The 27,580-nt window shown below is 37.7% G+C and overlaps 1 protein-coding gene across 4 annotated transcripts in view; it reads left to right on the top strand.

The window, feature by feature from the left end:
• ETV1 (ETS variant transcription factor 1) overlaps nucleotides 1-27,580 on the top strand; it is a 73,947-nt gene that overhangs the window by 2,095 nt on the left and 44,272 nt on the right. For 3 of the 4 annotated variants that reach the window (XM_034760543.1, XM_034760544.1, XM_034760545.1), the window contains exons 4-5: nucleotides 1,650-1,697; nucleotides 11,390-11,443. In XM_034760543.1, coding sequence (XP_034616434.1) covers nucleotides 1,650-1,697; nucleotides 11,390-11,443 — 102 coding nt within the window. Of the gene's footprint in view, nucleotides 1-1,649; nucleotides 1,698-1,803; nucleotides 2,216-11,389; nucleotides 11,444-27,580 lie in introns of those variants that run through there. The other variant, XM_034760546.1, reaches the window with a different exon arrangement.

The following is a 27,580-nucleotide window of genomic DNA, read 5'->3' as shown; positions in this document are numbered from 1 at the left end:
CACCAGCAGTTTCTTCTGGCCTATCATCTACACTAGCATTTGCACTATTGTTACCTCCAGTGGAGTTGTGCTGGTAGTTCCTTCCATCCATGGGAAATTTAAGCAAGAAAGTCTAGTTTGGACCAGACTTGGGAGGGCCCAACCATTGTCGACCACACTCATATAATAGCCATGTTAAAGTCAGTGGGAATACTTGCGAGAGTAAGGTGAGCAAGATTTACTCCTACATGACAAGGGTCAGTGCAGTTTCTACACGTACTCACCAAACACTATGTACACCCATGTAACCGTTCTAACTGTAAGATGAGCAGAGACCCCTGAATCTGTAAAAACAACGAGGAATCCTTGTGGCATCTTAGAGACTAACGCAGGGGTCGGCAACCTTTCAGAAGTGGTGTGCCGAGTCTTCATTATTCACTCTAATTTAAGGTTTCGCGTGCCAGTAATACATTTTAACATTTTTAGAAGATCTCTTTCTATAAGTCTATAATATATAACTAAACTTGTTGTATGTAAAGTAAATAAGGTTTTTAAAATGTTTAAGAAGCTTTGTTTAAAATTAAAATGCAGAGCCCCCCAGGACCTGGGCAGTGTGAGTGCCATTGAAAATCAGCTCGCGTGCCGCCTTTGGCACGCGTGCCATAGGTTGCCTACTCCTGGACTAATGTGTGCTTAAAATCCCTGCAAAAATGCCTATTCACAGCACACATCTAAAGCAAAACCATTTGCTGTTTTTACTTAGTGCCAAAATAAACACAGGGCATCATCCCCTCATATGGATTAACATTTAAACATATATTAGATATATTTGCCAATATCATAGAAAAAGGAAGTATCTTTCTAAAAGTTAATAACTTTCAAAAACATTTGTTCATCAGTTCAGACATCATGCTAAGTTTTAGCTCAGAGCAAATTTTCATACTGAGTTGCTCAATCTCTGAAAATAGAGACCACAAATAGGATCAAATTCTGACCTGATTACACCCAGTACGAGCCCATGCATGTCAGTAAAGCAGCGTAAAATTTTGTCCATGGCCGTGGCAGTGCCACTTTAATTTCAAATCTATGTATGATGCTAATAAAGTGGAATCAATATGTAACATAAAAGAGTAACACCTTACTTTACTTCTATGTCTAATAGAGCCTCTGAGTGTCTTTCCTTTTACATTTCGTTTGCTAAGTTCTGCCCTTTACTTATGTTGGATATAGTGTTTTAAAAAAAATCAAACCCCTACTTAGGCAAAATTCCCATGGAAGTCAATAAGAGTTTTGCTGGAGCAAAGATTGCAGGAAGAGGCCTGTATTGTGTAAGGAGAAATAGATCATTTGAATGAGAGGTTATCGTCTTAACTTCTCTCTGAGTTACTGAATAGGCATTATTTGCTATAAAAGCAAACTTAAAAGATGGTGATTATTATTTCAGGAGTCAATTAAATATTACTGTAGCGTGTATACCTCTTATGGAAAAAAGAGTAGAATAATCATTAATTGCAACCAGGGTCTAGCTGTTGTTTTTTATCAGTATGTAAGGTTGCCAAAGTAAAATTCACATGCCTTGTTCTTCAGGAAAATATTACTTCTAGTGTAGTTTCATCTTATGGGAAGATTAAAGGTGTGCGTCTTTTATATATGTCTTTCTCTTTCTTCAGAACTCTTTCAAGATCTGAGCCAATTACAGGAGACATGGCTTGCAGAAGGTAAGGGGAAAAACTGCTTGTAAAAAGAGGAAAAACAACTCTGGAGGAAAAAAAAAAAAGTCCTGAACTTGCTGTCTTAATGTTCAGCCCAATTAATTGAGCTCTAAAAGAGCCACCTCATGTGTCATGCATACATTAGAGCCTCTGATGAGTTTGTCTTTGGGGACTCTGGGGCTGCTCTACCCAGTGTCATCACAAATTACCAGGAGAAATTGCTTCCAGCTCACAATCACATCTGCTTTTGGCAAGAACTAATGCACCAAGACTTCAAGTTCTAAGCCTCTGTTCAGATTTTAATTGCAATTGATCAGGTTTATATTATTGTACCTCGAGAGACTGCATACAGCCAGAACTGGGCTTGCTGTTTCCTTTACAGCAGCACATATAATTATTTGGTGTTCTGGTGGAGTACTTTTCTGATGGCAGAAATTAGTTTCCCTGGGTTCATCGGGACGGGATGCTTCAAGATTTAAGTGCAAGTGTCTTCTTTCCACCTTGTTCACAACACAGAACATTAGGTGTGTATCAAATACTTAATAAGGAAGGAGATTTCTTTTTTCATAAGCTTTTTGATATTGTGTATAAGTTAATTTTTTTTTCATGTCTTACTTTTTATAGGACTGTATATTGGGAACTAATTGGAAATCTGACATTTGTCATTTTACATTTTTTGATATTTCAAGTAACCCTTCAAGGCTCATGATATTGAGGTTGATGGTTTTAAAAACAATAATATTGAATCTGAGTTTAGATTAGCTATTGAGATATGGGTAATAAAAAGGAGGAGATACTGCTACAAGAGAACTTCAACAAAATTTAGAGGAGCTTTCTGCTGCTCAGGGTGTATTTGTTCACTTCAGTAATTTATGTTTATTATTTAATAATGTTTATTTTGAGCATGAAGATTCTTATGCATTGTCTGTCTCATATTACATCAGAGTAAAGATTTTTTTTTTTGGTTGAACTTTAAATGGAAAACTTTTATAGTGAATTTGAACATGATTTTGATTTAAACTAACATAATTTCTGTGAATTTACCCTGATTTAGGCACTGTGGGTATTAATGTGTTTTATTTTTAGCATATTATACTGGATTATACACTATTGTTGTTTACTGAATAGATGTTTGGTTTCTCTGGGAGTGGGGAGAATTGCATGCGACTGCTTACCATGGAAAGAAGGAAATATTGCTGGTGGCTACTTGGCTTCAGGCTGATTTTTTGATAACCATGCATGTAGTTGGTCAAGCTGTTAGCCTGTAAGTTTGTTTGTTTTACTGATGTTTTAATTCTCTTAGCATGATTTTTTGCCTTTAGTATATGTCTTTGTCAAGGTATAATCAAAAATTCTTTAATGAAGTTATGGAATGGTGTTGGAATATAAGTATTAGTATATTTTTTAAATCACTGAATATAGGATGTATTGCAACAAGATAGTCTTACATTATAATCATCAGATAAAACTGTGATTGTCTATCTTATGGTAATTTTAGCAAGGATCTGTTATTGTGTCTAATCTGATCATTTTAACAAACTAGAAGGTTGTCAAAACACTAATTAAAAGGTATGATTTTTTTTTTATGATAAAACAACTTTTAATTTTATTTTTAGTGGCATGAATCTTCTTTTTGTTCCTGGAAATGATTAAAAAATTTTTATTCTAAATCAAAAAGATTCTTGGCAGGTTGGTAATGTATGTGCAGAGCAGTTTAGTAAACAGAAAAAAAATATGGAAATGAAGATTGACATACGTCATTTCTATAGGTATACAAAGGAGTGTAGTGGCGATTTTTACTTTTGAACTCCTTTTGTTTCTTAAGAGTAAATGAATTTTTTTCAGTGCTCTAAGTTTTTCCTTATGTTTTTAAGCAGAGACAGCTTTGATCTGTCAAAGTAATGTGTCTAGCCCTTTGTAAGTTAGGCTGAGGAAAGCTTGTAAATATTGTTATTATCATATGGTAAGTATAAAAAGTTACTTTTTATCTGGAAAGAAATACCCAAACTACTGAGTTTTACATTTATATTTAATTATATATTTCTGCAGGGTATTAAACTTAGATATTATATGTATCCCACTATTATGAAAATATTTTAGCAAACTATAAATTTCAGACCACTACCATTTTTGTTCTTATTTAAAACAGACAATCTGCCTCCCCCCCTGCTTTTACAGGCTTTGCAGAGAATCTATCAGAACTCAAGAAAAACAATCAAGATCCTGTTTCTGATCCTATTTATTACCTCTGACACCTCTTGTAATGATTATGTTTTTAAAAAATCTTTGTAAATAAAAGTTTGTAAACTTGCACTAGTATTTACAATATGCTGGTGTTAAGAATGCTATATTTTAGCTCTGCTGAAATGACTGCATGCATGACTTGTTTACCCATTGCTAGATTTGTCCATTTATGTCCTCCTGGACTTTCATAAACTAGAAATCTGCCAATTTGGCAACATCAGTAATGTTTACATATTTATTTTCATGATGCTCTGTAGCCAGGAAAGTGACCATGTAATTTTAAGAGCAATGGCAACTGACCAGGTTTCTCCCACAAGTTCAAAACCCCACTGGGGAGTAACCAGGTCAGAAAATCTGCTTATTAAACAAGAGAGTCAAGGGAGTTACAATGTATCACACGTGAAGAATGCTGCAAAAAATTATCAGGGCGCCTTTCGTACTTGGGACATGTTAGCCAGCATGTTTTTACGGAACAGGGTGATTTGTTGTTTTCTTTGAAGAATCTTAGTAATAAACAACTAAACACAAAGGGATTTATTCTCTTCTCAGTACTTGTACACAACTTCCATTGTAAATAATAGGATTTGCACATATACATTAAAGGACAAAAGTAATCCAAAGTACAAAATATAAACAGATTATTGTATTAGTTTGTTTAGCTAATATATTTTTTACCACCTCCAACCCCAGAAACTGAATGCCACTTGTAGAAAAGTTATGATGTGTTATACTTGCTTCTGCAGTACTTGAATTCTATGAAATAAGTTGCTTTTTCTTCATGTTCTATTAAATGTATCAGGAAGAACACCCACATTATTTTGAGGTAAAATTTAAACTAAATGTGGTTTCCTAAAATCAGTAGGTGGGGGACGGAAAATAATTTTGAACTATTTCCTGATGCCATAATCTGAAAGTGGAAGGATTTTAATAATTGTCTCCACTATTAAACTTGGAAACGAAGAGTTAAAATTGCTTATCGCCAACCAAGATAAATATTGTTCAGATAATGTCTTTGTTTTTTTATTTAAGTATTGTGGCAGCTACATTTTGTCATGATAATAGTGTATAATGCCAGTATTGATTCTGTATATTTGGAATTATATTGCAGTTGGCAGATAGCAATTATTCAGTGACTTGAGATAAATTGGTTCAAATATTAATCTAATGCTATCTCATCATGGTTGCTTCTACATATTCTGGAACAAACAGAGGAGAGAAAACAAACTCTCTGCCACGGAAAGCCTACCATGCGTTGTGGAAGCATTTGGGGTGGGAGAATAATAGACAACAGAAAAGCACATTATTTATTAAAAATGTCTATTCTAGTATTTCTGTCACTAATTCCTGGCCGAAATTTGATAGAGATGAGTAAAAGGCTTCCAAAATGAATATAGGTAACTGAGCTATTCTGTTGTTTTAAAAAGTTAATCTATTGATCTGTATGATGGAGTTCCTTCTTTGGTAGTAACAATGAGAATTTATTACATAAAACTCATTAATATTTATTGTATTTTTTGCTCTGTTCTAGTGCAAGGCAATCGCTTTACAATAAAAGGCACAGGTAACGGGTTTGTTCTCCCACCACAGTTTGTAGCTAGACAGGCACAGCGAGGGTGGCTCTCCCAAGTTTTCCAAACTGAAGAAGGCATCCATACTGATTTCTGTAAAACGTTTATATTTCTGCTACCAATTAATGGCTAAGTTTGGGATGAACTCCAAGAAATGGTTTCCGTGATCTCTGCTACCATTGTCACGTTTGTATACACATGATTCGGTGTTGCCCAATGGATTATCCCTAAATGCGTATATATGAAAGTGATCACTTAATTTGCATTGTTCAGTAATGCTCAAATTCCCATTTTTAACAGAATATAAAACTTTAGGGCTTGACCCTCAGCCGGTATAAATCATAGTCGCTCCATTGACTTCAGTGGAGCTATGCTGATTTGCACCAGCTGTGGATATGGCTTCTTAGCTTTCTGCTGCCCTATAAAAATGAACCCCACATTTGGTAAGAACACTAATCTGAATATCGGGTATACAACCATTAAGTATTTTTGTATCTGAATATATATGTATTTAGTGAACAAACATGGTCAAACAAAGACCGCTTCACGTCTTGGTTGAAGTTTGCCTAGTAGGGAATGTTCTAAAAGGGAATAAACATGTTAAAGATGAGACTTGTAGCACAGTGAATCACTTCCCTTTTTTGGAGTTCTGGACAGTTAGTGGATTTGACTTTTAAATACGCCTGATTTTAAATAGCTCTGCACAAAAAATGGAGAAAAATTGGATTTGGCAAAATGGTGCTAACCTTTTGTAAAATTGTTGGTCCTGAAAATGTACACAGTACTAATCTGGGGGTTTCTTCTTTGATGGAAAAAAACAGATTAGTAATTTTGTCCCATTACATAGTTACTTATTGACTATGAGGGACGTAGCAGATGTAAAATGTGAGTGTGGATTTTAAACCAACTTCTGTATTATTCTGCATAAAAGTTAAAGTCAAAAACAAAGGCCAGATCTCGCAAACCCTCTTCAGCTTAGTATAGATCATTCACAGCCAGAATGATTTGCAGGATCTGTCCCCTAGTTTTTAAGCTACACATAAATTTATATGTCAGAGCAGGTCACTTGAGGGGAAAAAAAAAAGTTTGGTTGCTTTGATAGCACATTCGGTGTTCACTTGGTAATGATATTTTCCTTTTCGTATTCAATAAATGGTCATTGTCATGCCTTATGAGTACTTCTATATTATCAACTGTTGACTCTTTTTCATCTTTTTTATTAAAAATATGTTTTTTGTATTAATGTCTGTACTTCATATAACCTTTTAAATGTTCAAAACAGATATTGTATGAAACAAAGCTTACGGGCCTCATTCCTTTGTTTTGTGGCCTAAAACTTTATTTTAGGGTAAGCTGGAAATAGTGCTACTCAGATGTCTTCCTGTCATTTTCAGATTCTTTTGCCACACTGAGTACATCTTTGTTGTTTTGAAACAAATTATGTCTAGGTCAAAAAGTGAGCCTCAAGTTCTGAGAGGGGAGTAGTATAGAAAATGTTAGAATATCTAAAATAAAATTCTTAAGTGAAGCAAGAAGAAATGGCAAACTCTCTGCTTGTCCTGCAACCTTACATGCATGTGGTACTGAATTTCTGGCAGAAGTTTGTGGTTGGGAAAGGAAGGGTTAAATTTTATTGCCTTTTCCTTTATTAAATATGTTCTTTAGCGGGTCTGTGCTACCTCTGAGACAAAGCAATGAAATTGGTGTGTTTATGCAGAAAGTTCAAGTTTACTTTGCTGTTGCGTTCTGGAAGGGTGTGACATGAAAAGATTGTGGTTGAGGCCACATGGTTCAATGTGGACTGTGTTTTTGTGAATGGAGGCAGAACTCCAGTTCTGACTGCTTGTCTTGAGGAATTGCTTAGGAGATCAGCTGTCTCATTCACTGGCAGAAAGAATGACTCATACATCTTCTTCCTTGTTTGGCTCCAGGTCATTGTTACAGTGGCTAGAGCTGGTTTTAATTAAATATTAACTCCTTTTGTACTAGATATTTGTTGATGGTGACTTTTTAAAATGTTTTTGTTTGTAATGAAAGAAAGGAAATTGACCCCCCAATGTCAGGTTAAATTGCTTTTCCAAGTTGCTTTCCATTTGCAAGATATATTCTAAGTTTAGCTTTGTAAAGTAATGCGTTAATATTGTCTCTGAAAATCAAAAACAGGTATTAAGTATTTCTTTGCTTTGAACAGTTGCTATTGGCAAGTTGATTTTAATTGAGTAGGTGATGAGACTATAAAATCCAACTGATACATCCCCCTGTAAAACTAGGATTATAATTAACATTATTGTGCATTTCCCACACACCCATGGGACATAGTGCTGTAGTCAGAAAGAAAAAAAACTTTTGGTAATAATCTCTGCTAAGGCGACTGGCTGATAGTACAGATGTTGCCCACTTCAAGTATGAGAGTCTGAGACTTGATGGCAGCTTGTCTATTAATGTGGAATGACCTGATAGAGCTGCTTCTGCTATTACCAATAAAATCTACATGCTTAATCTCCTTGAAAGCCTTTTATTGGGCTTTTCCCCTCCTCCTTTCCTCTAGATCCTTTAATTAAATAGTGTGGGGAAATAGTCTCATTCTCTGGGTGGTCATTTCAGACATGTTTTCTAATAGTCTGCTAAATGGAGAGGGAAAAAGTTTTGTTGACTTGTGTCTTGTCCTGAATGTGGTGATAGAAGACCGCTGTAGCTGTTATGAGAGCTTTGCCGAATTGCAGTGTCTATGACTAAAGAAAAGAGGAAACGAATGATATATCCATATATAAATGTGCATGAAGTTGCAACACTCCCAAGTCACATTTTCCTTTCAGAGATCCAAGTTAAGATGAAGTTAACTGTGTACTTGCTGGTTTAACTTATTACAAAGACTCCCTTTAATTATCAAAACTTGGGGTACAAAAGCCCTCTTCTGTTTGAGTAATGTGATGGTGCACTCAATCCATTTCCCTTTTCACAGCTAGCTACTGTTGTAAAAAGTCTGTGTATTGGGTGGACAGTTGCTTGAATTTCTGTAATATGATCATGTATGAATTTCAATTCTGTTCAGTTTTTAAAAAAAACATAGTTGAAAAGGGGGAATAAATTGACAGTTCTGATTGCCATGTGTCTTATGGCTAGTGGATCGGTGACTCTTATTTGTGTAGTTTTCAGGATGGGCTCACAGATTTACTTCCTACAGCATTTGTTTTATTTTGGTGCTATGTGGTTTTTTTAAGCATCCCAAGAGAAAATGTATGGAACTATGTGCCTGACATTTTTGTGCATTTTTTTTAATGTAAAAAGGAATTGTCAGTTTTGCTATGTTCTCCCCCACCCCCCACCCCGTAGCTTTTAGAGAAGCGCATACCAGCAAATGTAGTCAAAACTATAATAGTTTTAAATACATTAGTCATCTCCTATTTTTACTGTTCTTGTATAAAGCGGTGTGTTTGGGTTTTTTAACTAGGGTTTTTTAACTATTAGGTGTTCAGTAGTACCTTTCAGTCGTCAAACCCAATCCTTCTCTCATTCACCCCAGTGCAAATTAGGAGGGATAAAACCATTGAAGTCAGTGGAATTGTGCTGGTTTACAGGTAGAGACTGGAACTGGACCTTTAAAAGAGGTTTTTGGCCCTACAGTTCTCATCCTCTGGATAGGAAAACAAAGAGTCCGATTCACCACTGTATTAGTCCAGGTTTATGCTGGTGACTCCACTGAAATCAATCAAACTGGCATAATGCAGTGGTGAATCAGGCCCAGAGGCTGGAGTTGGTAATTTGCTGCAAAGAATGTAAAATATGGTGGGGACCCATTTCTACAACTACCACAAATCAATCTTAAGTGGAGATATTCACATGTGGAGAGCCCATTTATTTCATAACTAGACGGATATTTAACCCCCTGCTAGCTGCATTTAAAAATAACATAAAATTATATATATATATATTATATTTATATTTCATGGACAAGGGGTATTGTATGGATATATCCTATTTATAAACAATAAAGTTAATGAATAGAAATGCTACACGGTTATATGTGCCCCAAAATTAAAAAAAAAATTAGGAATGTAAAAGATCCCTACGGTAAAGTTTGTTAACTGGGAGAGCTTGACTTCAGGATTGGAGTTTCCTGTAGCAGTCAAATATTTGGCATATTGAAGGGAAAATTTTAAACTTCTTACATGCACTGATCTGAATGAACCAACTGAAATTTACAGAGTGTTAATTTTTGGTTGACTTTACCTCTCTTGGGCTTTGCATTGCCCTTGAGTTCATCACTGGTCAGAATGCTGAGGTTTCCTTGGAGGGAAGAGAAGTTTAATGCATCAAAAAATTACTTGGAGTATTTGATTTAGTAAATTTGATGTGCATTCTGTAGAACTTTAATTCTTGTTTATTATTTATATAAAAATGTCTTCAGATATACAGTTTTCTTCTTAAAGGGCTAGTTTTAGTGTAATATAAATGCTAGAAAAAGCTTCAACATCTGTGTTTTCCTCAGATTAACATTAATTGCCATTCACATATTTGTCTTAACACTTGAGCTACATCCTTGTTTATAGTTTATCCACAATTATTTTGTTTTTAAGGTGTATTTGCTTCAATGCATTAGGTAGGATTATAAACATATTCTTTGGAATCATGAGAGTACTATTTTACTGCATTATGGGCCTGATCCTGAAATACTTACTCAAGAAAAACTTCCAGTGAAGTCAGTGGAAATTTTTCCTGAATTAAGGAGTTTAGGATCAGGTCCACAGAATATCTTGCACCTTTGCACTAAAGGATCAAGAGTGTCTAAGTCTAAATAAATATTCTTACCTCTTGACTCACATGCATAATTCCCATTGATATTAGCAGGTGTTAGGTATATGTATAAAAGTGAACCAAGCCCTTCATATTTCCTAACTTGGAAAGCCTTATGAAATGATCAAACAACATATTTTTCTTTATTGCTTTTAATAGTTTGATATTCGGTGTGCCAATAAATGGGTATATAACCACTGTTTACTTTTTCATGAAGCATGTTGGGTTACTCTTGATTTACTTCTCTTTGGACAAGAATTGTCACATACTTTCAAACAGTTCATTTCATGTCACTTTGCCATGGAAGTTCTAGATGAGATAGTTTGACAAAAGAGCAGTATTTTTAAATTATGGCAAGCTGAGTTTTTGCTAACTATGGAATTATCTAGAAAGGTTACACCATGGCTGTCCCATGACCTGGTTTCTGCTAGTTTCCACCTTACACAATTAAACTAAACAGTGTTACAGCTATATGTCTAAACTGTGCTAAAGTCTTGGATGTTTACAAGGCATTAAGACAATTTGGGGAAACTGTTAATGGCTTGACTATGCAACAAAATGGCATTGTATTATCACTGGGGGACAACCATGATGTTTCAGATGCAGTTGGAGTTAGTTGTGTCATAAAGTTGCCTAAAAGTAAAGATATTACAGAAGGCAAAGGGACTCTGGTTATGGTTCATATTTTGGGCCCATCTGAAGACAGAGATTGAAATGAAAATTCTATGGTCCGGCCAAAGACTCTTTTGACCCTTTAAAACACAAAATAAAAAATGTTTTCTGCTATTTTGGCTGCGTTACCCCTAAATGAGTCCAGTTTCTCCTGGTGAAGGAACACGAGGGGTTTAAATGTAGAAAGATGGTTTAAACACTGGGATTTATTTTTGTGCAGAAGTCCCCTTTGAAAATTCATGCTAACGGATTTTAGTCATGGTTGAGGTTGTTCTCATGCCTTATTTCAGTCCTAATAATGGTTGAGCCAACAAAATCCTAGTTTTGACCTTGGCTGAGCTTCAAGGTTAGGACAATAATCTTCACTATGCTTTAGTGGCTTCTCTTAATTTATCCCCCCTTTTTTCCCCCTTTCTTCAGCTCAGGTACCTGACAATGACGAGCAGTTTGTGCCAGACTATCAGGCTGAAAGTTGTAAGTATAGTCTGATTCATCGCTTTCTTAAAATATATATTTTGTCTCAATTTCTAGTATTCATGGTCATGTGACAGTCATGTGGTCGTTCTATTTGCCTGTCAGTGACATCAGCACTAAGAATAGATGAAGCAAATAGGGCTATGAACTGCAGCCAGTAAAGGTTGTTTTTGCTGAAGGTGTAACCTTTAGCAGGTGGTCCCACTTTTCCGTTTGTCACTGAAGCAGAGAAATTCTCTCTCATTGAGCTCAGTAAGATAGCAGAGCTTTCTGTGTCTCTTGAATAGAGGGAGAAGGATGGTATGCGCTGTATGGATCCAAGTAGTGTAAAACATAAGCAGCTAATCCCTTGCATAAAAATTACTTGAGAGTCTTGGTGGGTTTTCTAAACAGCCCTCTTTGTTTTGTATTTACCAAATACAGCCACTCTATGTCAACATAGTCTATTAAGTTATATTACTATATACAGCATGGCTCCATGAACCATATGTTGCATTCCTATCTCAAGAGAAATTTCCGTTGGAGTTAGTAGGAGTTTTACCTGAGTTAGAAAAACAGGAATTAGCCCTATGTTGTGTTAATCCACCTGCTTTTTCTGAGCCTTTTTGTGTATGAATCAGCTGGACAGTCTGTCTGGTTTGCCACTCATCTTATTCATGCCAGAAACTTTTTATTTATTTTTTAACACATGCACCCCCAACTCTTCCCTTGCTGCAGTTCTACTTCCCTTTTTGAAGTCCCTTCCACTAGTTCTGCTCTGAGGTTTGACTGTCAGAGGATACATGAAGGCAGTGGCATGAGAGACGTTGCCTGGTGAGGCCAATACTGTCTTGCATCCTCTCTCCGCCCCCACCATACACATGTCACTCCCCTATAGCAAGTCTGGTCTCCATCAAAGGTCACTTCTAGACACTTGTCTGCTTATGGCAGTAGAGTTCATGGCTGCTTTTCCACTGAGCTAAATAACTTCTATTATTGATCCTACTAGAGAAAATTGCTGCAATCAGCTAAACTGAATACCTGTTAAAACTAGCATTCATGTATCATAAAAATACAGTAGTAAAAAATGAAGGCATGAACAATTTTATAATAGAGACATCAAACAAATTAGAATTAAAAAAAAAGATAAAGCTAACTTAGTTTCAAAGTTGCTTAATTTCCCTGCACATCTTGAGATTGTTCAAGATACTTAGATACATTTCCTTATCGTAGTTTCCATCGCGTGCACATAACATACATAGTTGGCAAAACAAGATTTCTTTTCCTAGACTGATTTTATTTCAACACTGAAATTGCTTTTATTTTTGTAATAAGTTGCCTCAAATAATTCCTCGCACTAATTCCTAAAGACACACAAATGAATATGGATAATAGTCATTTTGAAATTACTATTTGGATGAAGTTTTTCCCCTCTCTTCGTATAGCAAGTTTGCCCAGTATAATACCCGTGCAAAATTTGTCTATAAATTTCATTCTACATACACTGTTGTGTCCAAATAAAATTTGCACGGCACAGATCTCTTATATAAGAGTGCAAAGTTCTGCCAGGGCTTCTATTAACCCACAATTATTGTTCCAAAATAAGTCAATGATTCCTGGAGAATAATTTGTGAACTGTGAATGAAAAACCCCATCAAAGTTTGTCACTGCTTCTGGTGATAAAGAAATTCACCTAACATGGATACTTCATTAATGCTGTTGTATTTCAGAGTTCTTTAGCCACAGCTTACACAGTATTATCAAAGGAGCATTTATTTCCTCATTTCAGTTGTTTTCTTTATCTTAAGTAAAGGTCAGGCGAGCTTCCTGGAGAGTACTCTAGCAAAGGTTACAGAGTTTCAAACATAGACTCGAATATAATGTACATAGCTATGAGCTCTTCAGAACAGAAATGGGGAACAGCATAAACAAAGTCAGAAGAAAAGTACCAATGGGAAACATCACTCCCCCACAATTTTGACTACTTCCTCTTGGTTCAGAACTTGCCTTTACAATGTATTATAATTTATTCTGTTGTTTATAGCTCTGTAATGAACCCTGCAGCATGGCAGGAGCACACAAGTCTCACTGTATGCGAGAGGTAGAGTCAGCTGTAGGTTCTGTGCCAGGTATATAGGTGAGCTAAGAGGGGAGGTGAAGGACAGAGATGTGGCCAGTGGAATGGAGGTCCTGGCCACTGTGCCATCCCAGAGGCAGCTGCCCCATGCTTGTCTGGATTTTATAGGCCTAACTTCAGTGAGGTTCCTTGAACAAAGCCTCTTTAGTTGGGCTTTGTACCGAAGGGTGTGTGAGAGAGACAGAATTTCATCCAAGTTGCTTACAAAACATATTAAAAAAAACAAAAACAAAAAAACAAAAAAAAAAACAAGGTTCTGCCCTGCAGAATTATAATCTACAAATAGTAGAAGGGAGAACAAATTAGGTGCAAGAAGTAGTGACATTTTCTTTCTAGCTCTTTCCACTCAAAGATAGCCCTCAGATATGGTGTAAATTTGTGGTGTTAACTCCATCATGAAGGAAACTCTTGCTAATCAAATAGCAGCCGTAAGCAAGATGGGGAAACTATTCCCAGCCACACCCCAAGGTAGTTGCAATGATGACAAAACTTTTCTAGTGCTGAAAACATCAGTGTTGGCAATGATAGAAGCGCTAATGTAGAAGAGATGTTGGCATTTGCTGGCGCTCTTAAGAACCATATCTTTTGACCAGTACTAAGCAGGGTTAGATGACATGGCACTTAAAATACACTGGGTGCCTGCATCCCTCTATTTGTTAGGGCTACCGCTGCTGAAACTGAACTGGCATTTATGACAGTGGGAAACTTTATCAAAAATATCCTACTGTAGATTCACAACCCAAACACGGTGAAACAGGCAAATTTCATAAAAAAAAATTAGTTGGTAATTATTTGCTTTGCAACTATGTCTACAGCTAAGCTTGAGTGTCCGGCTTTGTTGCTTCATACAGCAGCAGAGAAATTCCTAGTTGGTATTTTGCAGAGCTCTTCTGCTTATTCTATATTTGAGGAACAGTGGCTTGATTTAAGGTAAGTGTATGAGAAGTAGCATATATCATAAGTATAAAAAATACTCCAAAAATGAAAAAAAAATCCATCCTGTGTTCTGTAAATGTTGTCTATATTTTTGACTAGTGCTCTCCTCAAAGTTCAATAAACCTATTTTGGTGTTGACCTCCAATGTGTAATTACATGCCAGGAAAAAGTGGTCTGTGTTATCTCTCTGGGATAAGATTTCCTATTGTTTAAAGTCCATTGACACATACTGATGACGGGGGCCAGATCCTGCAAAGGGAGAGTGGGCTCCAGACTTGCCATTGTAGGAGATAAAATCGTATTTAATGATGAGGTTGGTTGAAAACTTGTTTAGTTTGAGTGGAGATTTTAAAACTTTACCTGCCCCTCCTATTGTTTGATGGTATCTATGAAAGACACAGGAGGTAGGCAGGCTTTGATAAAATTGTCAGATGGCTAAAGGATGTAGCTGGCAGTGAAAACTCATACTGTCAGCAACATACTGATTTGTAAAGTAACCTGGTACATTTGATTATAAACAGGGATTACCCCTGCACCAAGCCAGGAAGTCTGGTCCCTTAATGGCAAATTGTGTGTTTCGCGTTTTGTTTCAGAATTTTTATTTACATTGCTTTTTGGGGTTTTTCCATCCCTTAAAATGTAGATTCATGATAAACTTTTCTTTTGTCTATTACTGAATTTTCTTCTAATGAGAATTTGTGCTGTGCTTTACCAAGTGGACCAGGCTCTCTTTTTATTTTGTTTTTGATTATGTATTTTTTCCCTGACTGTTCAGTGCTTTCACTTAATTCTGCCAAGGGGTAAATGTTAATATTAGACCTCAGCTGTTGACAGTAAATCGGTAAGGCTGGCTATAAAATTCTCTCTACTCAGTGTCCGATTAAACTTTAAGATAAGAAAAATACTCTTTAGTAATGATTTTGCATGTGATCTTTCAAGACCTTTTTTTCCTCAGGTTTAGCAAAGAAGTTCTTTCATTGCTGATGCCAGGATCCTTAAATTATTCAGGGGCTGTGCTTTTTAGATTCTCCAGCTTACAGTCTTTAAAAGCCTGTTAAAGAGAGATCTTTTACATAGGCTTCAGGTAGCTGTGTTCTTCTGTCATTTTAAGTAAAGGCACAGTGTATTCTATCTCCTATGTAAGTCGGAGAAGTATTAAAATATTTGCATCCATGTTTGTAATACACAAAATCATGGTTAGTTTTTTTCTGCACCATGAAATGAGAACTATTTTTTTCTTCTTGTTCTTTTGGTGAATTAAATATTAAAAGCAAATTACACAAACTACAATTTACACAACTGTAACACTTTCCTATCTACCCTCATATATCTTGTGAGCGCAGTTCCTAGATGCTTAATAATCATTTAATTCTTGGCTATTTGATGCGAAAGATATTTTTAAATCAGAATTGGAAATACCAGTATAGTGTAAGTTCCAATGTTAGGCCCGATCCAGCTCCCATCAAAGTCAATAAGAGTTTTGTAAGGAGCAACTATATACTGCATTCATTTTTGTCTGTATTTATGATGCTGTGTAGTTTATTGGCATGTAAGTTTGCATCCCCAAGAAAGTCATTAGTGGCCTGAAAAAAAAAATCCAATTTTTTTAAGTTCAACATTATGTCCCCTGATTTTAAGTGGTGATTCATTGCCTAGGCAGCTGGTAACTATGTATTACTAGAACAAGATGTCCTAGAAAGTGCAGTTGCTAGTGTTTTGGTTTTTCAAGGTGCAGTGACTAGATAGCTAACACCAGTGCACAATTTTCCTGTGATAAATCAATCTTGCTAGAAATGCCTTTTCTTTTAATATAGTTCTGCAGGCACAGTACTGGAACACTTTGACAAATACCCTAGATAGTGGGGCTTTAAGAGTTTTTCAGTCTTAGCCCAGATTTCTCAGATAACTCTTACTAATAGTGCTTTCTGCAGCAATTTTGCTTTGTTTTTTGGTGCTTTGCTATAAACGACTTCCTCTATTAGGTCAGATTTTTTTTTTGTCAAAACACTGATGGAATTTATTTGTTTAGCTTGAACCTAACTCTGAGGGATATTTTTAGGTGATCAGAACAAGGGTCAGGGAAACAGGACTCCTTGGTTCTATTCCTGCCTCTTGACTCTCTCTAACCTCAGGGCAGGTCTTCACTACAGGGGAGGGTTGATTTAAGATACGCAAATTCAGCTACGCGAATAGCGTAGCTGAATTCGACCTATCGGAGCCGACTTACCCGCTGTGAGGACGGCGGCAAAATCGACATCCACGGCTCCCCGTTGACGGCGCTTACTCCCACCTCCGCTGGTGGAGTAAGAGCGTCGATTCAGGGATCGATTGTCGCGTCCCGACGAGACGCGATAATTCGATCCCCGAGAGATCGATTTCTACCCGCCGATTCAGGCGGGTAGTGTAGACCTTGTCTGAGGCTAGGTCTATGAAGTGGATACAAAAATGCATGAATCCCTCACAGCGAAGTGGGACAGCTCCCTTAATCATCTCTTGTAAAATGATTTGAGATCCCTGGATAAAAGGCTTTATGTAGAAAGCATTTGTAATTATTATTATTATTTATTTATTTTATTTCTATTACAGAGTCAGGTTAACAGTTATTGACTGGCCCTTACCTCCTGCCTCCTCACATGTCCTCACCTCTTTCAGTCTCTCCCTTACGATGACTTTCTTCCAGAACTCACTAACATTATATTTTAGCTGCTGTATTTGTGTGTTTTTTTTTAATTATTTAAAATAAATTCATTTGTGAATGGTGTCTTTTAGAGAAGTCTGTGGGCTCATTTGTGGTTCAGCCTTGGGCATTAGCCTGTGCTAAGCAGGGTTTTTTCCTTTCTCTAGGGGATTTTTGGGACTATTCAAACCTACCCCAGCTCAGCCTATTCTCGCTTTTGCTAAATTTAATTCTTGGAAAAGTTTTAACACGAGGCCTTTCTGAGTCCATAATGCTTTTCATCTGTGGTCCTAATAATATCTTGAAAGCTTATGGATTTGTTTTGATTTTAGTAAGCAGATTTTGTTTTCTCTCCTCATTATATTTTTATACTATATTTCTAGCTCTGAAGCCTTGTTATGGTTTCTTGCAGTGATATTGATAATAAATTAGGTTAGTACAATTGGGGCAATAGTCCTGTGAAACGAGTAGCTAGCTCTTATCCAGAGATGGACTTTGCTGCAGTCAAATCCCTTAAGTCTGAGCTGTTGCTTTTGAAATGGCCTTCGTGCGGTGAAGTGAACATTTACTGCTGAGTAAGGTTGCCTTTCACCATCCCAGCGGAGACTGCAGTCCTATTATGTTGATGTGCTTTGACTGTGTAGTACTTGGCAGTGGGGCCCAAATGTGAAGTGATCTGATAGTCCAGCGAGCTAGGGACTGTAGCACAATCCAAGTAAATGGACAGCATTGCTATGTTGTCTTGGTTTTCTCTAGAGTCCTCCAGGCACTTGTCCGTCCCTTCCAGGCCAGTCCAACCCAGTTTTTCTTCCTCAAAGCCCCATTCTCATTCATGGTTTTAATGCAGATTAATGGCTTGGGTTGCACGAGAGGTTATCAGCTAATGAATAAACTTCAGTCATCCCATCCTGTGATAAAGCTGTCTCCTAGGTCAAAGATGAAGCATATAACCTTTTCCCCTCTGAAATGGTAATTTCTTAAGGCCGTCAAATAACTTCCTGAAGGCTGTTTACATAAAAACAAAATTTAAACATACTTTATTCAAAATGGGGAATTTTCAGTTCTGCAAAAAAACTCCCATTCCCTCTCTCTGAGGAAGTTCCATCTAGAATTCTATGGATCTTCCAATCCGGGAAATACACAAGCCATCCAGACAGTGCAACTTCTAGGCCCTTGCCAGAGTCCTTCTGACAGTTATAATTATTTTGATGTCTAAAAGGACAGTCATTTGTGTATAAGATCAAACGTATGAAGTATCTGTTATGATCTTGTTTGTGTTAATGAATGTAAATAGAAAAGTGGCTGATTTGTTTTCCTATCTTTTTCACAAACAAAGCAAAAATGCAAATTAAAGGGACTCTGTCAACCTATTTTGACACAAACATTTATGCTCCTTAAAGTTAACTACTTCCCATACAGTCTCATTAGAGAACATATTTTGTACTGAAGAAGGGGCCCAAACTAAACCCTTAAATGTGAACGTCATTAACCTTTTGGGGTGTTTGAAACCCAGATCCAATTTTGGAACTCGGGCCCACCTCTACTTCTGTGTTTGTTTCCATGGATAAAATAGATATATATTTAAAATGTATTTCATTTGTTCTTCCTTCTGTTTGCTGCATCAGCAACTTAAGACAAATGTCACAGTCCCCAGCAGTCAAATCTGAGTTTTTCATAGGGAAGTGGAGGAGGGAAAGGGAAAAGGAAAGAATGACTGTCCCAGATACACTAAATATTGACAGCTTGAGGAGGCTGTGATGCACAATGCATCCACGTCCTCTAAGGACAACCCGTAAAGCCGATGAAATACACACAATGTCTCTGATGTCAAGGATCCGTGTCCCTTCATTTAGGATCTCTTTGCTTCACATTATTGGGAAGTAGTCTTACTGGACTGATAAATCAAATGGCACTGGTATATAACAAATGAACATATATTATGGAGGAAGTATAATTAAGTGGTGGTCAATCTCATCAGTCCTGAATACTTGTTTACTAACAGTCTAAAGCTGTAGAAATAAAATGTGTCTTAAAACTTGTGGACAGAATACTGGAGTCTATTTAAAGGTATAGACTCTGAGCTCGTAGTTTATATTTGGTGAATGGAAGCTTTGCCTGAGAAAGAATTAGGTCAATTTTTCCTAGCCCATCTCATGCTTTGTGTCTTTCGCACATCACCTCTTACCATTATCTGCTATTAGATTGACCTTGAATGAAGGTGAAGACAGGAGTAAATTAGAGCAGTGTAGAACATTTTCATTCTTGTGTATCAACCAGTTCTCTATGCTTAGGGCTATCCATGTTAGAAATGAGTGAACCATTAGCAACTTTATTTCTGGTCATCTTACTCCTTTTTACTGTTTTTGAACTTATTCAGGAAATGTAGTTACTGGTAAGTTAATGTGGTGAAATATTTTGAGAGTTATAGCATTTACTGCCAAGTCATGGAGTCACTGAACAGGCAGGTTGCTTACTGGCTGGGTTTGTCTTCTTTGAATTTAACTTTAAGTATTATGGGTCATGATCAAGGATTCTGGAAATGTGCATGTACAAGAGACTTGCCAATTTTGCAAATTTTAGGGTCTTTATGCAAATGTTGCTGCTTTTCTACAGACTAACTTTTGGCTTAAAAATAAAATGTTTCTGACTTTTATCCCACTGTAAAGAAAATCTTCAGAATGGAAATTGATGTGATGTTTTCTTATTAATCCAGCCTTGAAGAACATTTCCTCCAGCCAAACCACTAGCAGGAGCTAAGGTGTTAACTACCTCAGTAAGTTTCACAGCTGAAACTATTTGGGACTGTTAGATGTATGCAGTACAGATCTAATGCGGTTGTGTGCATTGTGAGTTTGCATGCAAAGGTTTAACCTGCAGCTTAAGAAACAACTGCATTCAGGCACATGTTGAAATATAAGTGTGAATTCAGACCTGAATCTCATTTACACTAAGGTCACTTTACACTATTCTGGCCTTGTAAAGGAGTCTTAAGTGACCTCCGTTCAATAAGAATTAGGCCTCTATTATTGTAGGTCGCCGCAAGTCCATTGACTTCAGTGGGCTGTCACTGCTCAGCAGCTCTGAACATCACTACACTTATTAAAATGTCTAATTTTAGGTATCTCTGAAAATTTTCATAATGGCTTCTTTCTTTAACTGCTTATAGAATTATAGTAATAATCAGCTGGCGATAAGTTCTCCTGAGTCACTGCAGTGACCTACGTCTTGTCCAGTGGAGACTGAATAGATTGGTTTTGCAATAGCTAGACTTTTACAGTCTATCAGAACAGAGGGTCCTGTGGCACCTTTAAGACTAACAGAAGTACTGGGAGCATAAGCTTTCGTGGGTAAGAACCTCACTTCTTCAGATGCAAGAAGTGAGGTTCTTACCCACGAAAGCTTATGCTCCCAGTACTTCTGTTAGTCTTAAAGGTGCCACAGGACCCTCTGTTGCTTTTTACAGATTCAGACTAACACGGCTACCCCTCTGATACTTATCAGAACAGACTTGAATATAGAATGGACTACAGACTTAGATTTGAGCTTCAGTCTTCCTTTTTACTCTCTGGCGTTGTTTAAGCTGAGTTATTGCCTAAATGGTATTTTTGCTAATGTGTCATTTATAATGTGTCTACAATGTTTGCACATTTTCCCAAGTAAGGTCTCTAAATAGATCTCCCATTGATTTAAGGCTGAGACTGATTTCAGGGGAAAATCTACTTGACAACTTCCTAGTCTCCTGGAACAGTGCACAGGCTTCAGATGTGCAACAATGCTATTATGGAGCAGTGCAAGGATTAATGATGACTTGATATATATGTTATGGTTCTGTACCATAGTGCTGTGTTGTTGTTGTTTTTTTGTTTTGTTTTGGAGGAAGTAAACTGTCATATAATCAATCCTAATACTGTATATAAACTTCCCACTAGGGTCCCCAATTTCTTGTAGGTGGGATCAGCAACCCTCCAGGATGTCAATAAAATGGTAGGCTAGTCTAATCACCAAAAGCCCGACACTGCCTTGCATGCACAGCTCACAGGAGGTTAGTCACTCTGATATGTCTTCATTGCATAATTAGCTCAACACTTCCCTCCATTCACATAGAAAAAACGAGGTGCTTTAAGCCCAGGTTAGCTTACCTGTCGGGGGTTGGACGTGGGGGTTAGAGCGTGAGCTCAACTTTATCTCGGGCTGGAACTCATACACATTCACTCATACACAGTGAAGATGTAGGCAAAATCACTGGTCCGAATAGCCTTTCCCACAGTTCCCCTGCAGCTGATACAAATGACTGTTACTCATCACAAAAAAACAAGGGATATGTCCCAGATACCTATGGGTGAGTGGCGACACAGTTATGAGAATATAGCATTGCAGGAGAGAATGCTTATATCTGGTCGAGGCTAACCTTGGTGCCAATTGCTGGCTTAACTGTGCAGGGAAGACACATCCCTGAGTTCCTAGGTATGCAAAGGCAGCACACCAGACTGTATCTTACTTATCTGGTCAGCTCTGCTGGCCAGTGCAAAGGGGAGGGGCACCATGTGTTGTTGGAGTACAAAGAGAGCAGCCACTTTCTGCCTGGGCTTTACCTGGGTGTAGCTTATCCTTAGAGAGTAATAGTTAAACACTCGAAGTCAGCAAACAAAATTTACACTGCTGTGTTGCATTCAGGCCTCAGTGATTTGGCAAATTTTGAAAAAAAGATGCATACCAAGTTCAAGGATTCTTGTTCTCTTTCTTGGAACTACAGTATATGATTGAGCAAGGTTAACAGGGTTGGAATCTGATTAATTACTTTTATGTTTGCTTATAAAACTTGATGTGCATTATGTGCATAGGGTTGCCAGCTTTTTAAATTCTGAAAACTGGACGCCACAGCAGGAAAGCTGGAACCTCCCCCTTTTCCCCCGAGGTCCCATCCATGCTCTGCCTCTTCTCTCTGAGGCCCCACCCCTGTCACTCACTGCTCTTCCCCCTCCCACTTCCTCCTTGCTCAGTACTGTCTACCTCCCTCCCCCTACCAGCTGGGCTCCCTTTGCTCCAGGAGCCTGCCTGCCCACGAGAGGCAGGTAGGAGGCAGCCCCAGCTGAGTAGGGGCTGGCGTGAGTTGATGACCCAGCGCCTCCTCCCTTGGCCCCCCCACCTGTGGTAACTGGACTTTTGGTGTCTGGTCAGTACATATGACTGGACACTGTATAGGTCCCCTTTCCATCAAACTTTCTGGTTGAAAACTGGACACCTGGCAACCCTATGTGTGCTGTCTGTAGAATTTAGAGCTAAGCTATAGCATGTTTTGTTGACACATATTTTATTTTCTCTCGCTATTAAAAAGACACGGTCAATTTAAAAATAATACTTTGAAAATGTACTTACTCTTGTTATTTTTAATACTTCTCTACAACTGAGAGAGGCTAAAATAAGACTTTCAGTTTGTTTACTTTGTGCATGGGACAGCACTTTGTATAGTCAATGTTATTGTTTATAGGTTTCTCTATGGCATTTCCCTTCATAGTATCTAAGCACCTGACAGATATGAATGTGTTTATCCTCACAACATCATTGTGAGGTATGGAAATATCGTTATTTCGATTTTACAGGTGTGGGAACTAACATACAATGATTAAGATTTCTCAAGTTGGGCTACCAAAACAGAGGTACCCAAAATCAGAGGCCATCTTTTGAAAATGTAGGCCCAAGTGTCTTGCTCAGGTTCACACAAAAACCAGGAATGGAATCTAGTTTCCTGACTCCCAGTCCTCTTTCTTACACACAAGATTAGCCTCCCTCTCCTGTTTGCTCTGTTCTTTATGTGGATTTGTCACTAAGCTACTGGGAAGTGAGAAAACATTTTTTAAAAAAACTAGAAAAATGTGAGTGGAAACTCCCCAGAATTGGCAGGCCTGAGTAGGTTCTGCTGTATGTCCTGCTAATTACTGTTTGTTCTTTTTCTTTTGAGGGTGGGGAGGAAGGGAAGTTTCTCTTTACAATAATAGTTTTTATAGGTTTTGCATTTAAGTGATCTATTCATTAAATGATGTGCTAAAAAGAAAAATATAGGCAAAGTTCTGGTTAGTTCAGGGGCTCAGGTGAAAGTCTCAACCAAGTTTCCCAAAGTTTCCTTCAGACGCCAGTTATCCCTAGAGAAAAATAATAAGTTGCCAAGTTTGACCCTAAAGCTCTTCTGGAAGAATTCTATAGCACTAAATACAGAAATGACAAACCTACTTACTGAAAACTGCAGCAGGGATATTATCTATTTACTCATGTGAAATGGGCAAGCAAAGGCCTGTCTTCTCCCACTTTACGAATGGGCTTAGGCTGGAGATAGGTATCTAGATGCCTACAGTGAGGCAGCAGTAGGCATTCTCAGAGACAGAAACATAGCTGCCTAGGTAACTCTTACCCTGAACACTTAGGCAGCAGGTGAGTTTAGGGGCTACAGGGTTTGGCAGGAGTTTTGTGGACCTGAATGGAATAAACCTGGCCAAGTGCCTTTTTGGAGTGGGGCCAGAGCGCTCTCAACCATGCTTGTAGCTGTTTCCATTGTTTCACACTGACTCAACAGACATTCTAGGCTTCCAGATGAGAATTCTGGACTCTTTATTGTATAGATGTGCTTATGGCTCCCATCATCATAATATCTGAGTGCCTACTACATTCTCTAGCTTAGTGTGAATGGCTGGGTACATATCTTGTTCTCAGCAGAGTACACAGGCCCTGATTTAGTGCCCAAACGCCTCTCCTCCCTGGGATTTGGCTTTATTGATAACTCACAAACAGAAACACAAGAGCTTAAACTTCCTCCTCAAACTTGACTTCTTTTGAAGGTTTTCCTCCAAGACATTGTTTTCATTTCCTAAGTCCCAAAGAGACACTCCCATTCCCTCTCTGGACTCATTTAACCCACATACTAGCATGACTGTCAGAGGTAATTATGCTAAATCTTAATGTATGATTTTGGAACCTGGGTCTAGTGTGATGCAAAAGAAGAGTCTTTTGCATTTCTATACAGTTTTGGGGGCTGCCATCCTGGTACCATTGAATTAATCATTCTAAAGAATAATTCCATTATCTGTTAAATTCCATAGGTCTTCAGAGTAATTTATGTAGAACCCAATTGGTTTCATCCCAGTTAAGATAGGACTTTTCCATAAGGGGATCCATCAGTGGAACACCTATTTATCCAAAGGCCTGAATTTGGCGCTAATTGCTTCATACTCTATCCCTTCCTTCCCATCAGCAGTCTGAAAAATTTGTTGCATTAGCCCCATAGTTATCTAGCGCTCTGGCATTTAGCAACAAGTTAACTTTCTCCAAAGATGTTTGCTTTGGAGTAATTATTTTACTGAAGTCAGGGCATCTGCCACTAGTACCAGCGCTCTCCCCTCCATCGCTTGTAATTGCGAGTCTCATAAACTCAGACAGGTAAATGTCTCGAATGAAACATGAAGGGGGAACATAAATCAGTGTAAAATACTGCCTGTGACAGCATTTCTGCAAGATTGCTGCGTTCAGAGACTAGCAAACTGTGTCAATAGCTGTAACGCATACCGAATAAAATATCTCAATGCATTTCTGGACTACAGGTTGAAACTTTATGGGGGTGGGAGGATAGGGGTATGTGAACTAACTGAAATCACGTGCCAAATTAATAATTTCCTTTTTTTACAGTGTTGACAGAATCTTCCCTAAATAATGTGGATTTTCAGTCTATTTGTAGCTAAAACAATTTAGACCAAATGACTAATAGTGTCCTAACAAGGTGTTTACTGGCAGGCCATTGAAAAGTTTGCTTTGTAATTGCTTAGTCTTTGTTGTTTTAGAAACAGGTTAACTTTCATTGGCATTTACTGAAAGCTTCCCCCATGCCCCAGTTAACCTGGCTTCCCCTTTGGGCAAGCTTACCTAGTTTTAAGAACAGGAGTACTTGTGGCACCTTAGAGACTAACACATTTATTAGAGCATAAGCTTTCGTGGGCTACAGCCCACTTCTTCGGATGCATATAGAGTGGAACATATATTGAGGAGATATATATACACACATACAGAGAGCATGAACAGGTGGGAGTTGTCTTACCAACTCTGAGAGGCCAATTAAGTAAGAGAAAAAAACTTTTGAAGTGATAATCAAGATAGCCCAGTACAGACAGTTTGATAAGAAGTGTGAGAATACTTACAAGGGGAGATAGATTCAATGTTTGTAATGGCTTTTTGAGCAAGAAGCTATGTGGCTAATAATATCTGGATTGATCTCAGTTGTGCCTTCAGTAGAATTACATCATCAGAACATTGCAGGTGTACTCCTCTAATTCTGAATGTAGCATTTTGTACTATAGTGACTGCATGGTCATGCAAATAAGGGCTTGTCTACACTAGAAAGATTACAACTAGTCTATTAATGTTTCAATTTAAAAAAAAATCTATTAAGTGATGCTAATGTAAGCTCTAGTGTGGACAGAATTATTCTGGTGTAACTGTGCTTTATACCAGTATAGCTTATGCCAGAAACTGATATAACTGCATCCACAGGAGGAGGGTTTTGTTGGTTTAACTATACCAGTATAGTTAAGCCAGCAAAACTTTCCAAGTGTCCCCTTCACATCCATGCTTTAGAAGCAACACATTAACTAATGAATCAGTTATATTATTCCCATGAATAGATAAATGCAGAGAAGATCCTATTTGCTCAAAGGATTCAGGAGGGCTGTTTTCAGCAGCCTGATAGGCAGGAAATTGGTGAATAAGAACTTGTCTACACGGGGACCAGCACAACTATAGCAGCAGCATAATTATACCATTATAGCAATGTGAATATAACTCCCCATGTAGAGACTCTCTCTATTCTGGAATAAAATTGACTTTATTCCAGTATAACAGGTCTGCTTTAATTGTACTGGAATAAAGTCAGTTTTACTCCGGAATAGAGTGTTCATATGGGGAGTTCCACCAGCATTGCTATAGCAAAATAATTATACTGCCGTTATAGCTGTGCCGGTCAATTTCCTCATGTAGATAAGCTGTAGTATATACCAGCTCTATGGAAGGTAATGTGACATTTCTTTTCAGTATATAAGGTGATGATGCACCATAACGTTCAACAAAGCATCCAGCGCAACTGTGGTGCCCAGCTCCACTGAAGCCCACTCTGTTCTTTAGCCACTGCACAGCAAACCTCTTTTTAGTCTTGGACCTGTGTTACTCAAAGGCTATTTGTTCATGACAGTTCATGCTGAAACATTTGGAATAACTGTGGTGGAAATTTAGAACTATAATGTCCTAGAGGTGAAAGGTCAGTGTAATTAATTAGCTAATTTAAATAAGTGCTTACTGATACCTTTCTTAGTCATTAATCTCCTGTTTCTTTGCAATTCTTTTTTTTAAATGTCACCCGTGCAGCTAGAGAAAATGATTCTAATATGGCAATGTTTGCTAATGTAAACTCCTCCAGTAATATAGATTTTAGTGAGGGCCATAAGCATTCAGTATTTTCATAGGTATCAGAACTGGAGGAAATTACCTTTCTATTTTTTCTCCTATCCTAAGTCTTTCAGTGGAACAGAAATTAACTTTCACTTACAATGCGATTTTATCTTGATCTACTACTCTGTTATAAATCTAGGTGAGATTTATAGTCAACATTTTTTCTCCTGTCATACCTTGTCATGGTGAGAGCAATTAGGGTAGAGATGGAAGAGAGACGCCCATGTATTCTGACATTTTTTTTTGTCCAAAGAGGACTTTAATGACTGCTTTAGTCTGTTTCATGCTGTGTTATGTAGCATTTATGCAATGTTTAAAACGTTTTTGCATATTCCACTGGACCATGAATCAATGTGCATTACACTATGTGTTATAGGCAGGGAGACAGAATAGTCATGTGCTTTGTCATATAGACTGAATTTTTAAATGTTACTAAAGTGCATTTGTGATTTGCATAAAGGTGGCAGCTCACTTCAAAGCTGGTTATTTTCCTTTTGTTTGATGAGGTTCTCTAATAGCTCCATCTTGCCCACATATTCCCTTATTGCCAGTTGGCTCTGAAATCAGGTGCTTGGGCTCATCATACAGAATTAGCTTCCAAAAAAGACGTCCCATGCTGTTTCTATCCACTGGACTGGTGAGAGCTGGAGGGATTGGATTTGAAGCCAAAGCAAAACTGAATCAGATGGTATAATATCTAATATGTATGCCAAGCAATTCCCAGTTCTTGAAGGTCCCATTTCTGGGACAGATCATTGAGAAGGGGGTAGTAGGTCAACTCCAATGACATTGGATATCCTCAAGTTCCCTTCCAGTTAATCTTAAAACTGGATCAGTGCATAGAAATAGAGCTAATCATGGTGGCCAGTAACCACCCTAGGGGAATGGACAGAGGCCACATGTCCTGAGTCCTGTTGCTTTACTT

The sequence above is a fragment of the Trachemys scripta genome, chromosome 2, assembly GCF_013100865.1.
Source record: "Trachemys scripta elegans isolate TJP31775 chromosome 2, CAS_Tse_1.0, whole genome shotgun sequence".
NCBI lineage: Eukaryota > Metazoa > Chordata > Testudines > Emydidae > Trachemys > Trachemys scripta.
The sequence above is the reverse complement of the archived record's forward strand: the minus strand, read 5'-3'. Positions and strand labels throughout refer to the sequence as shown.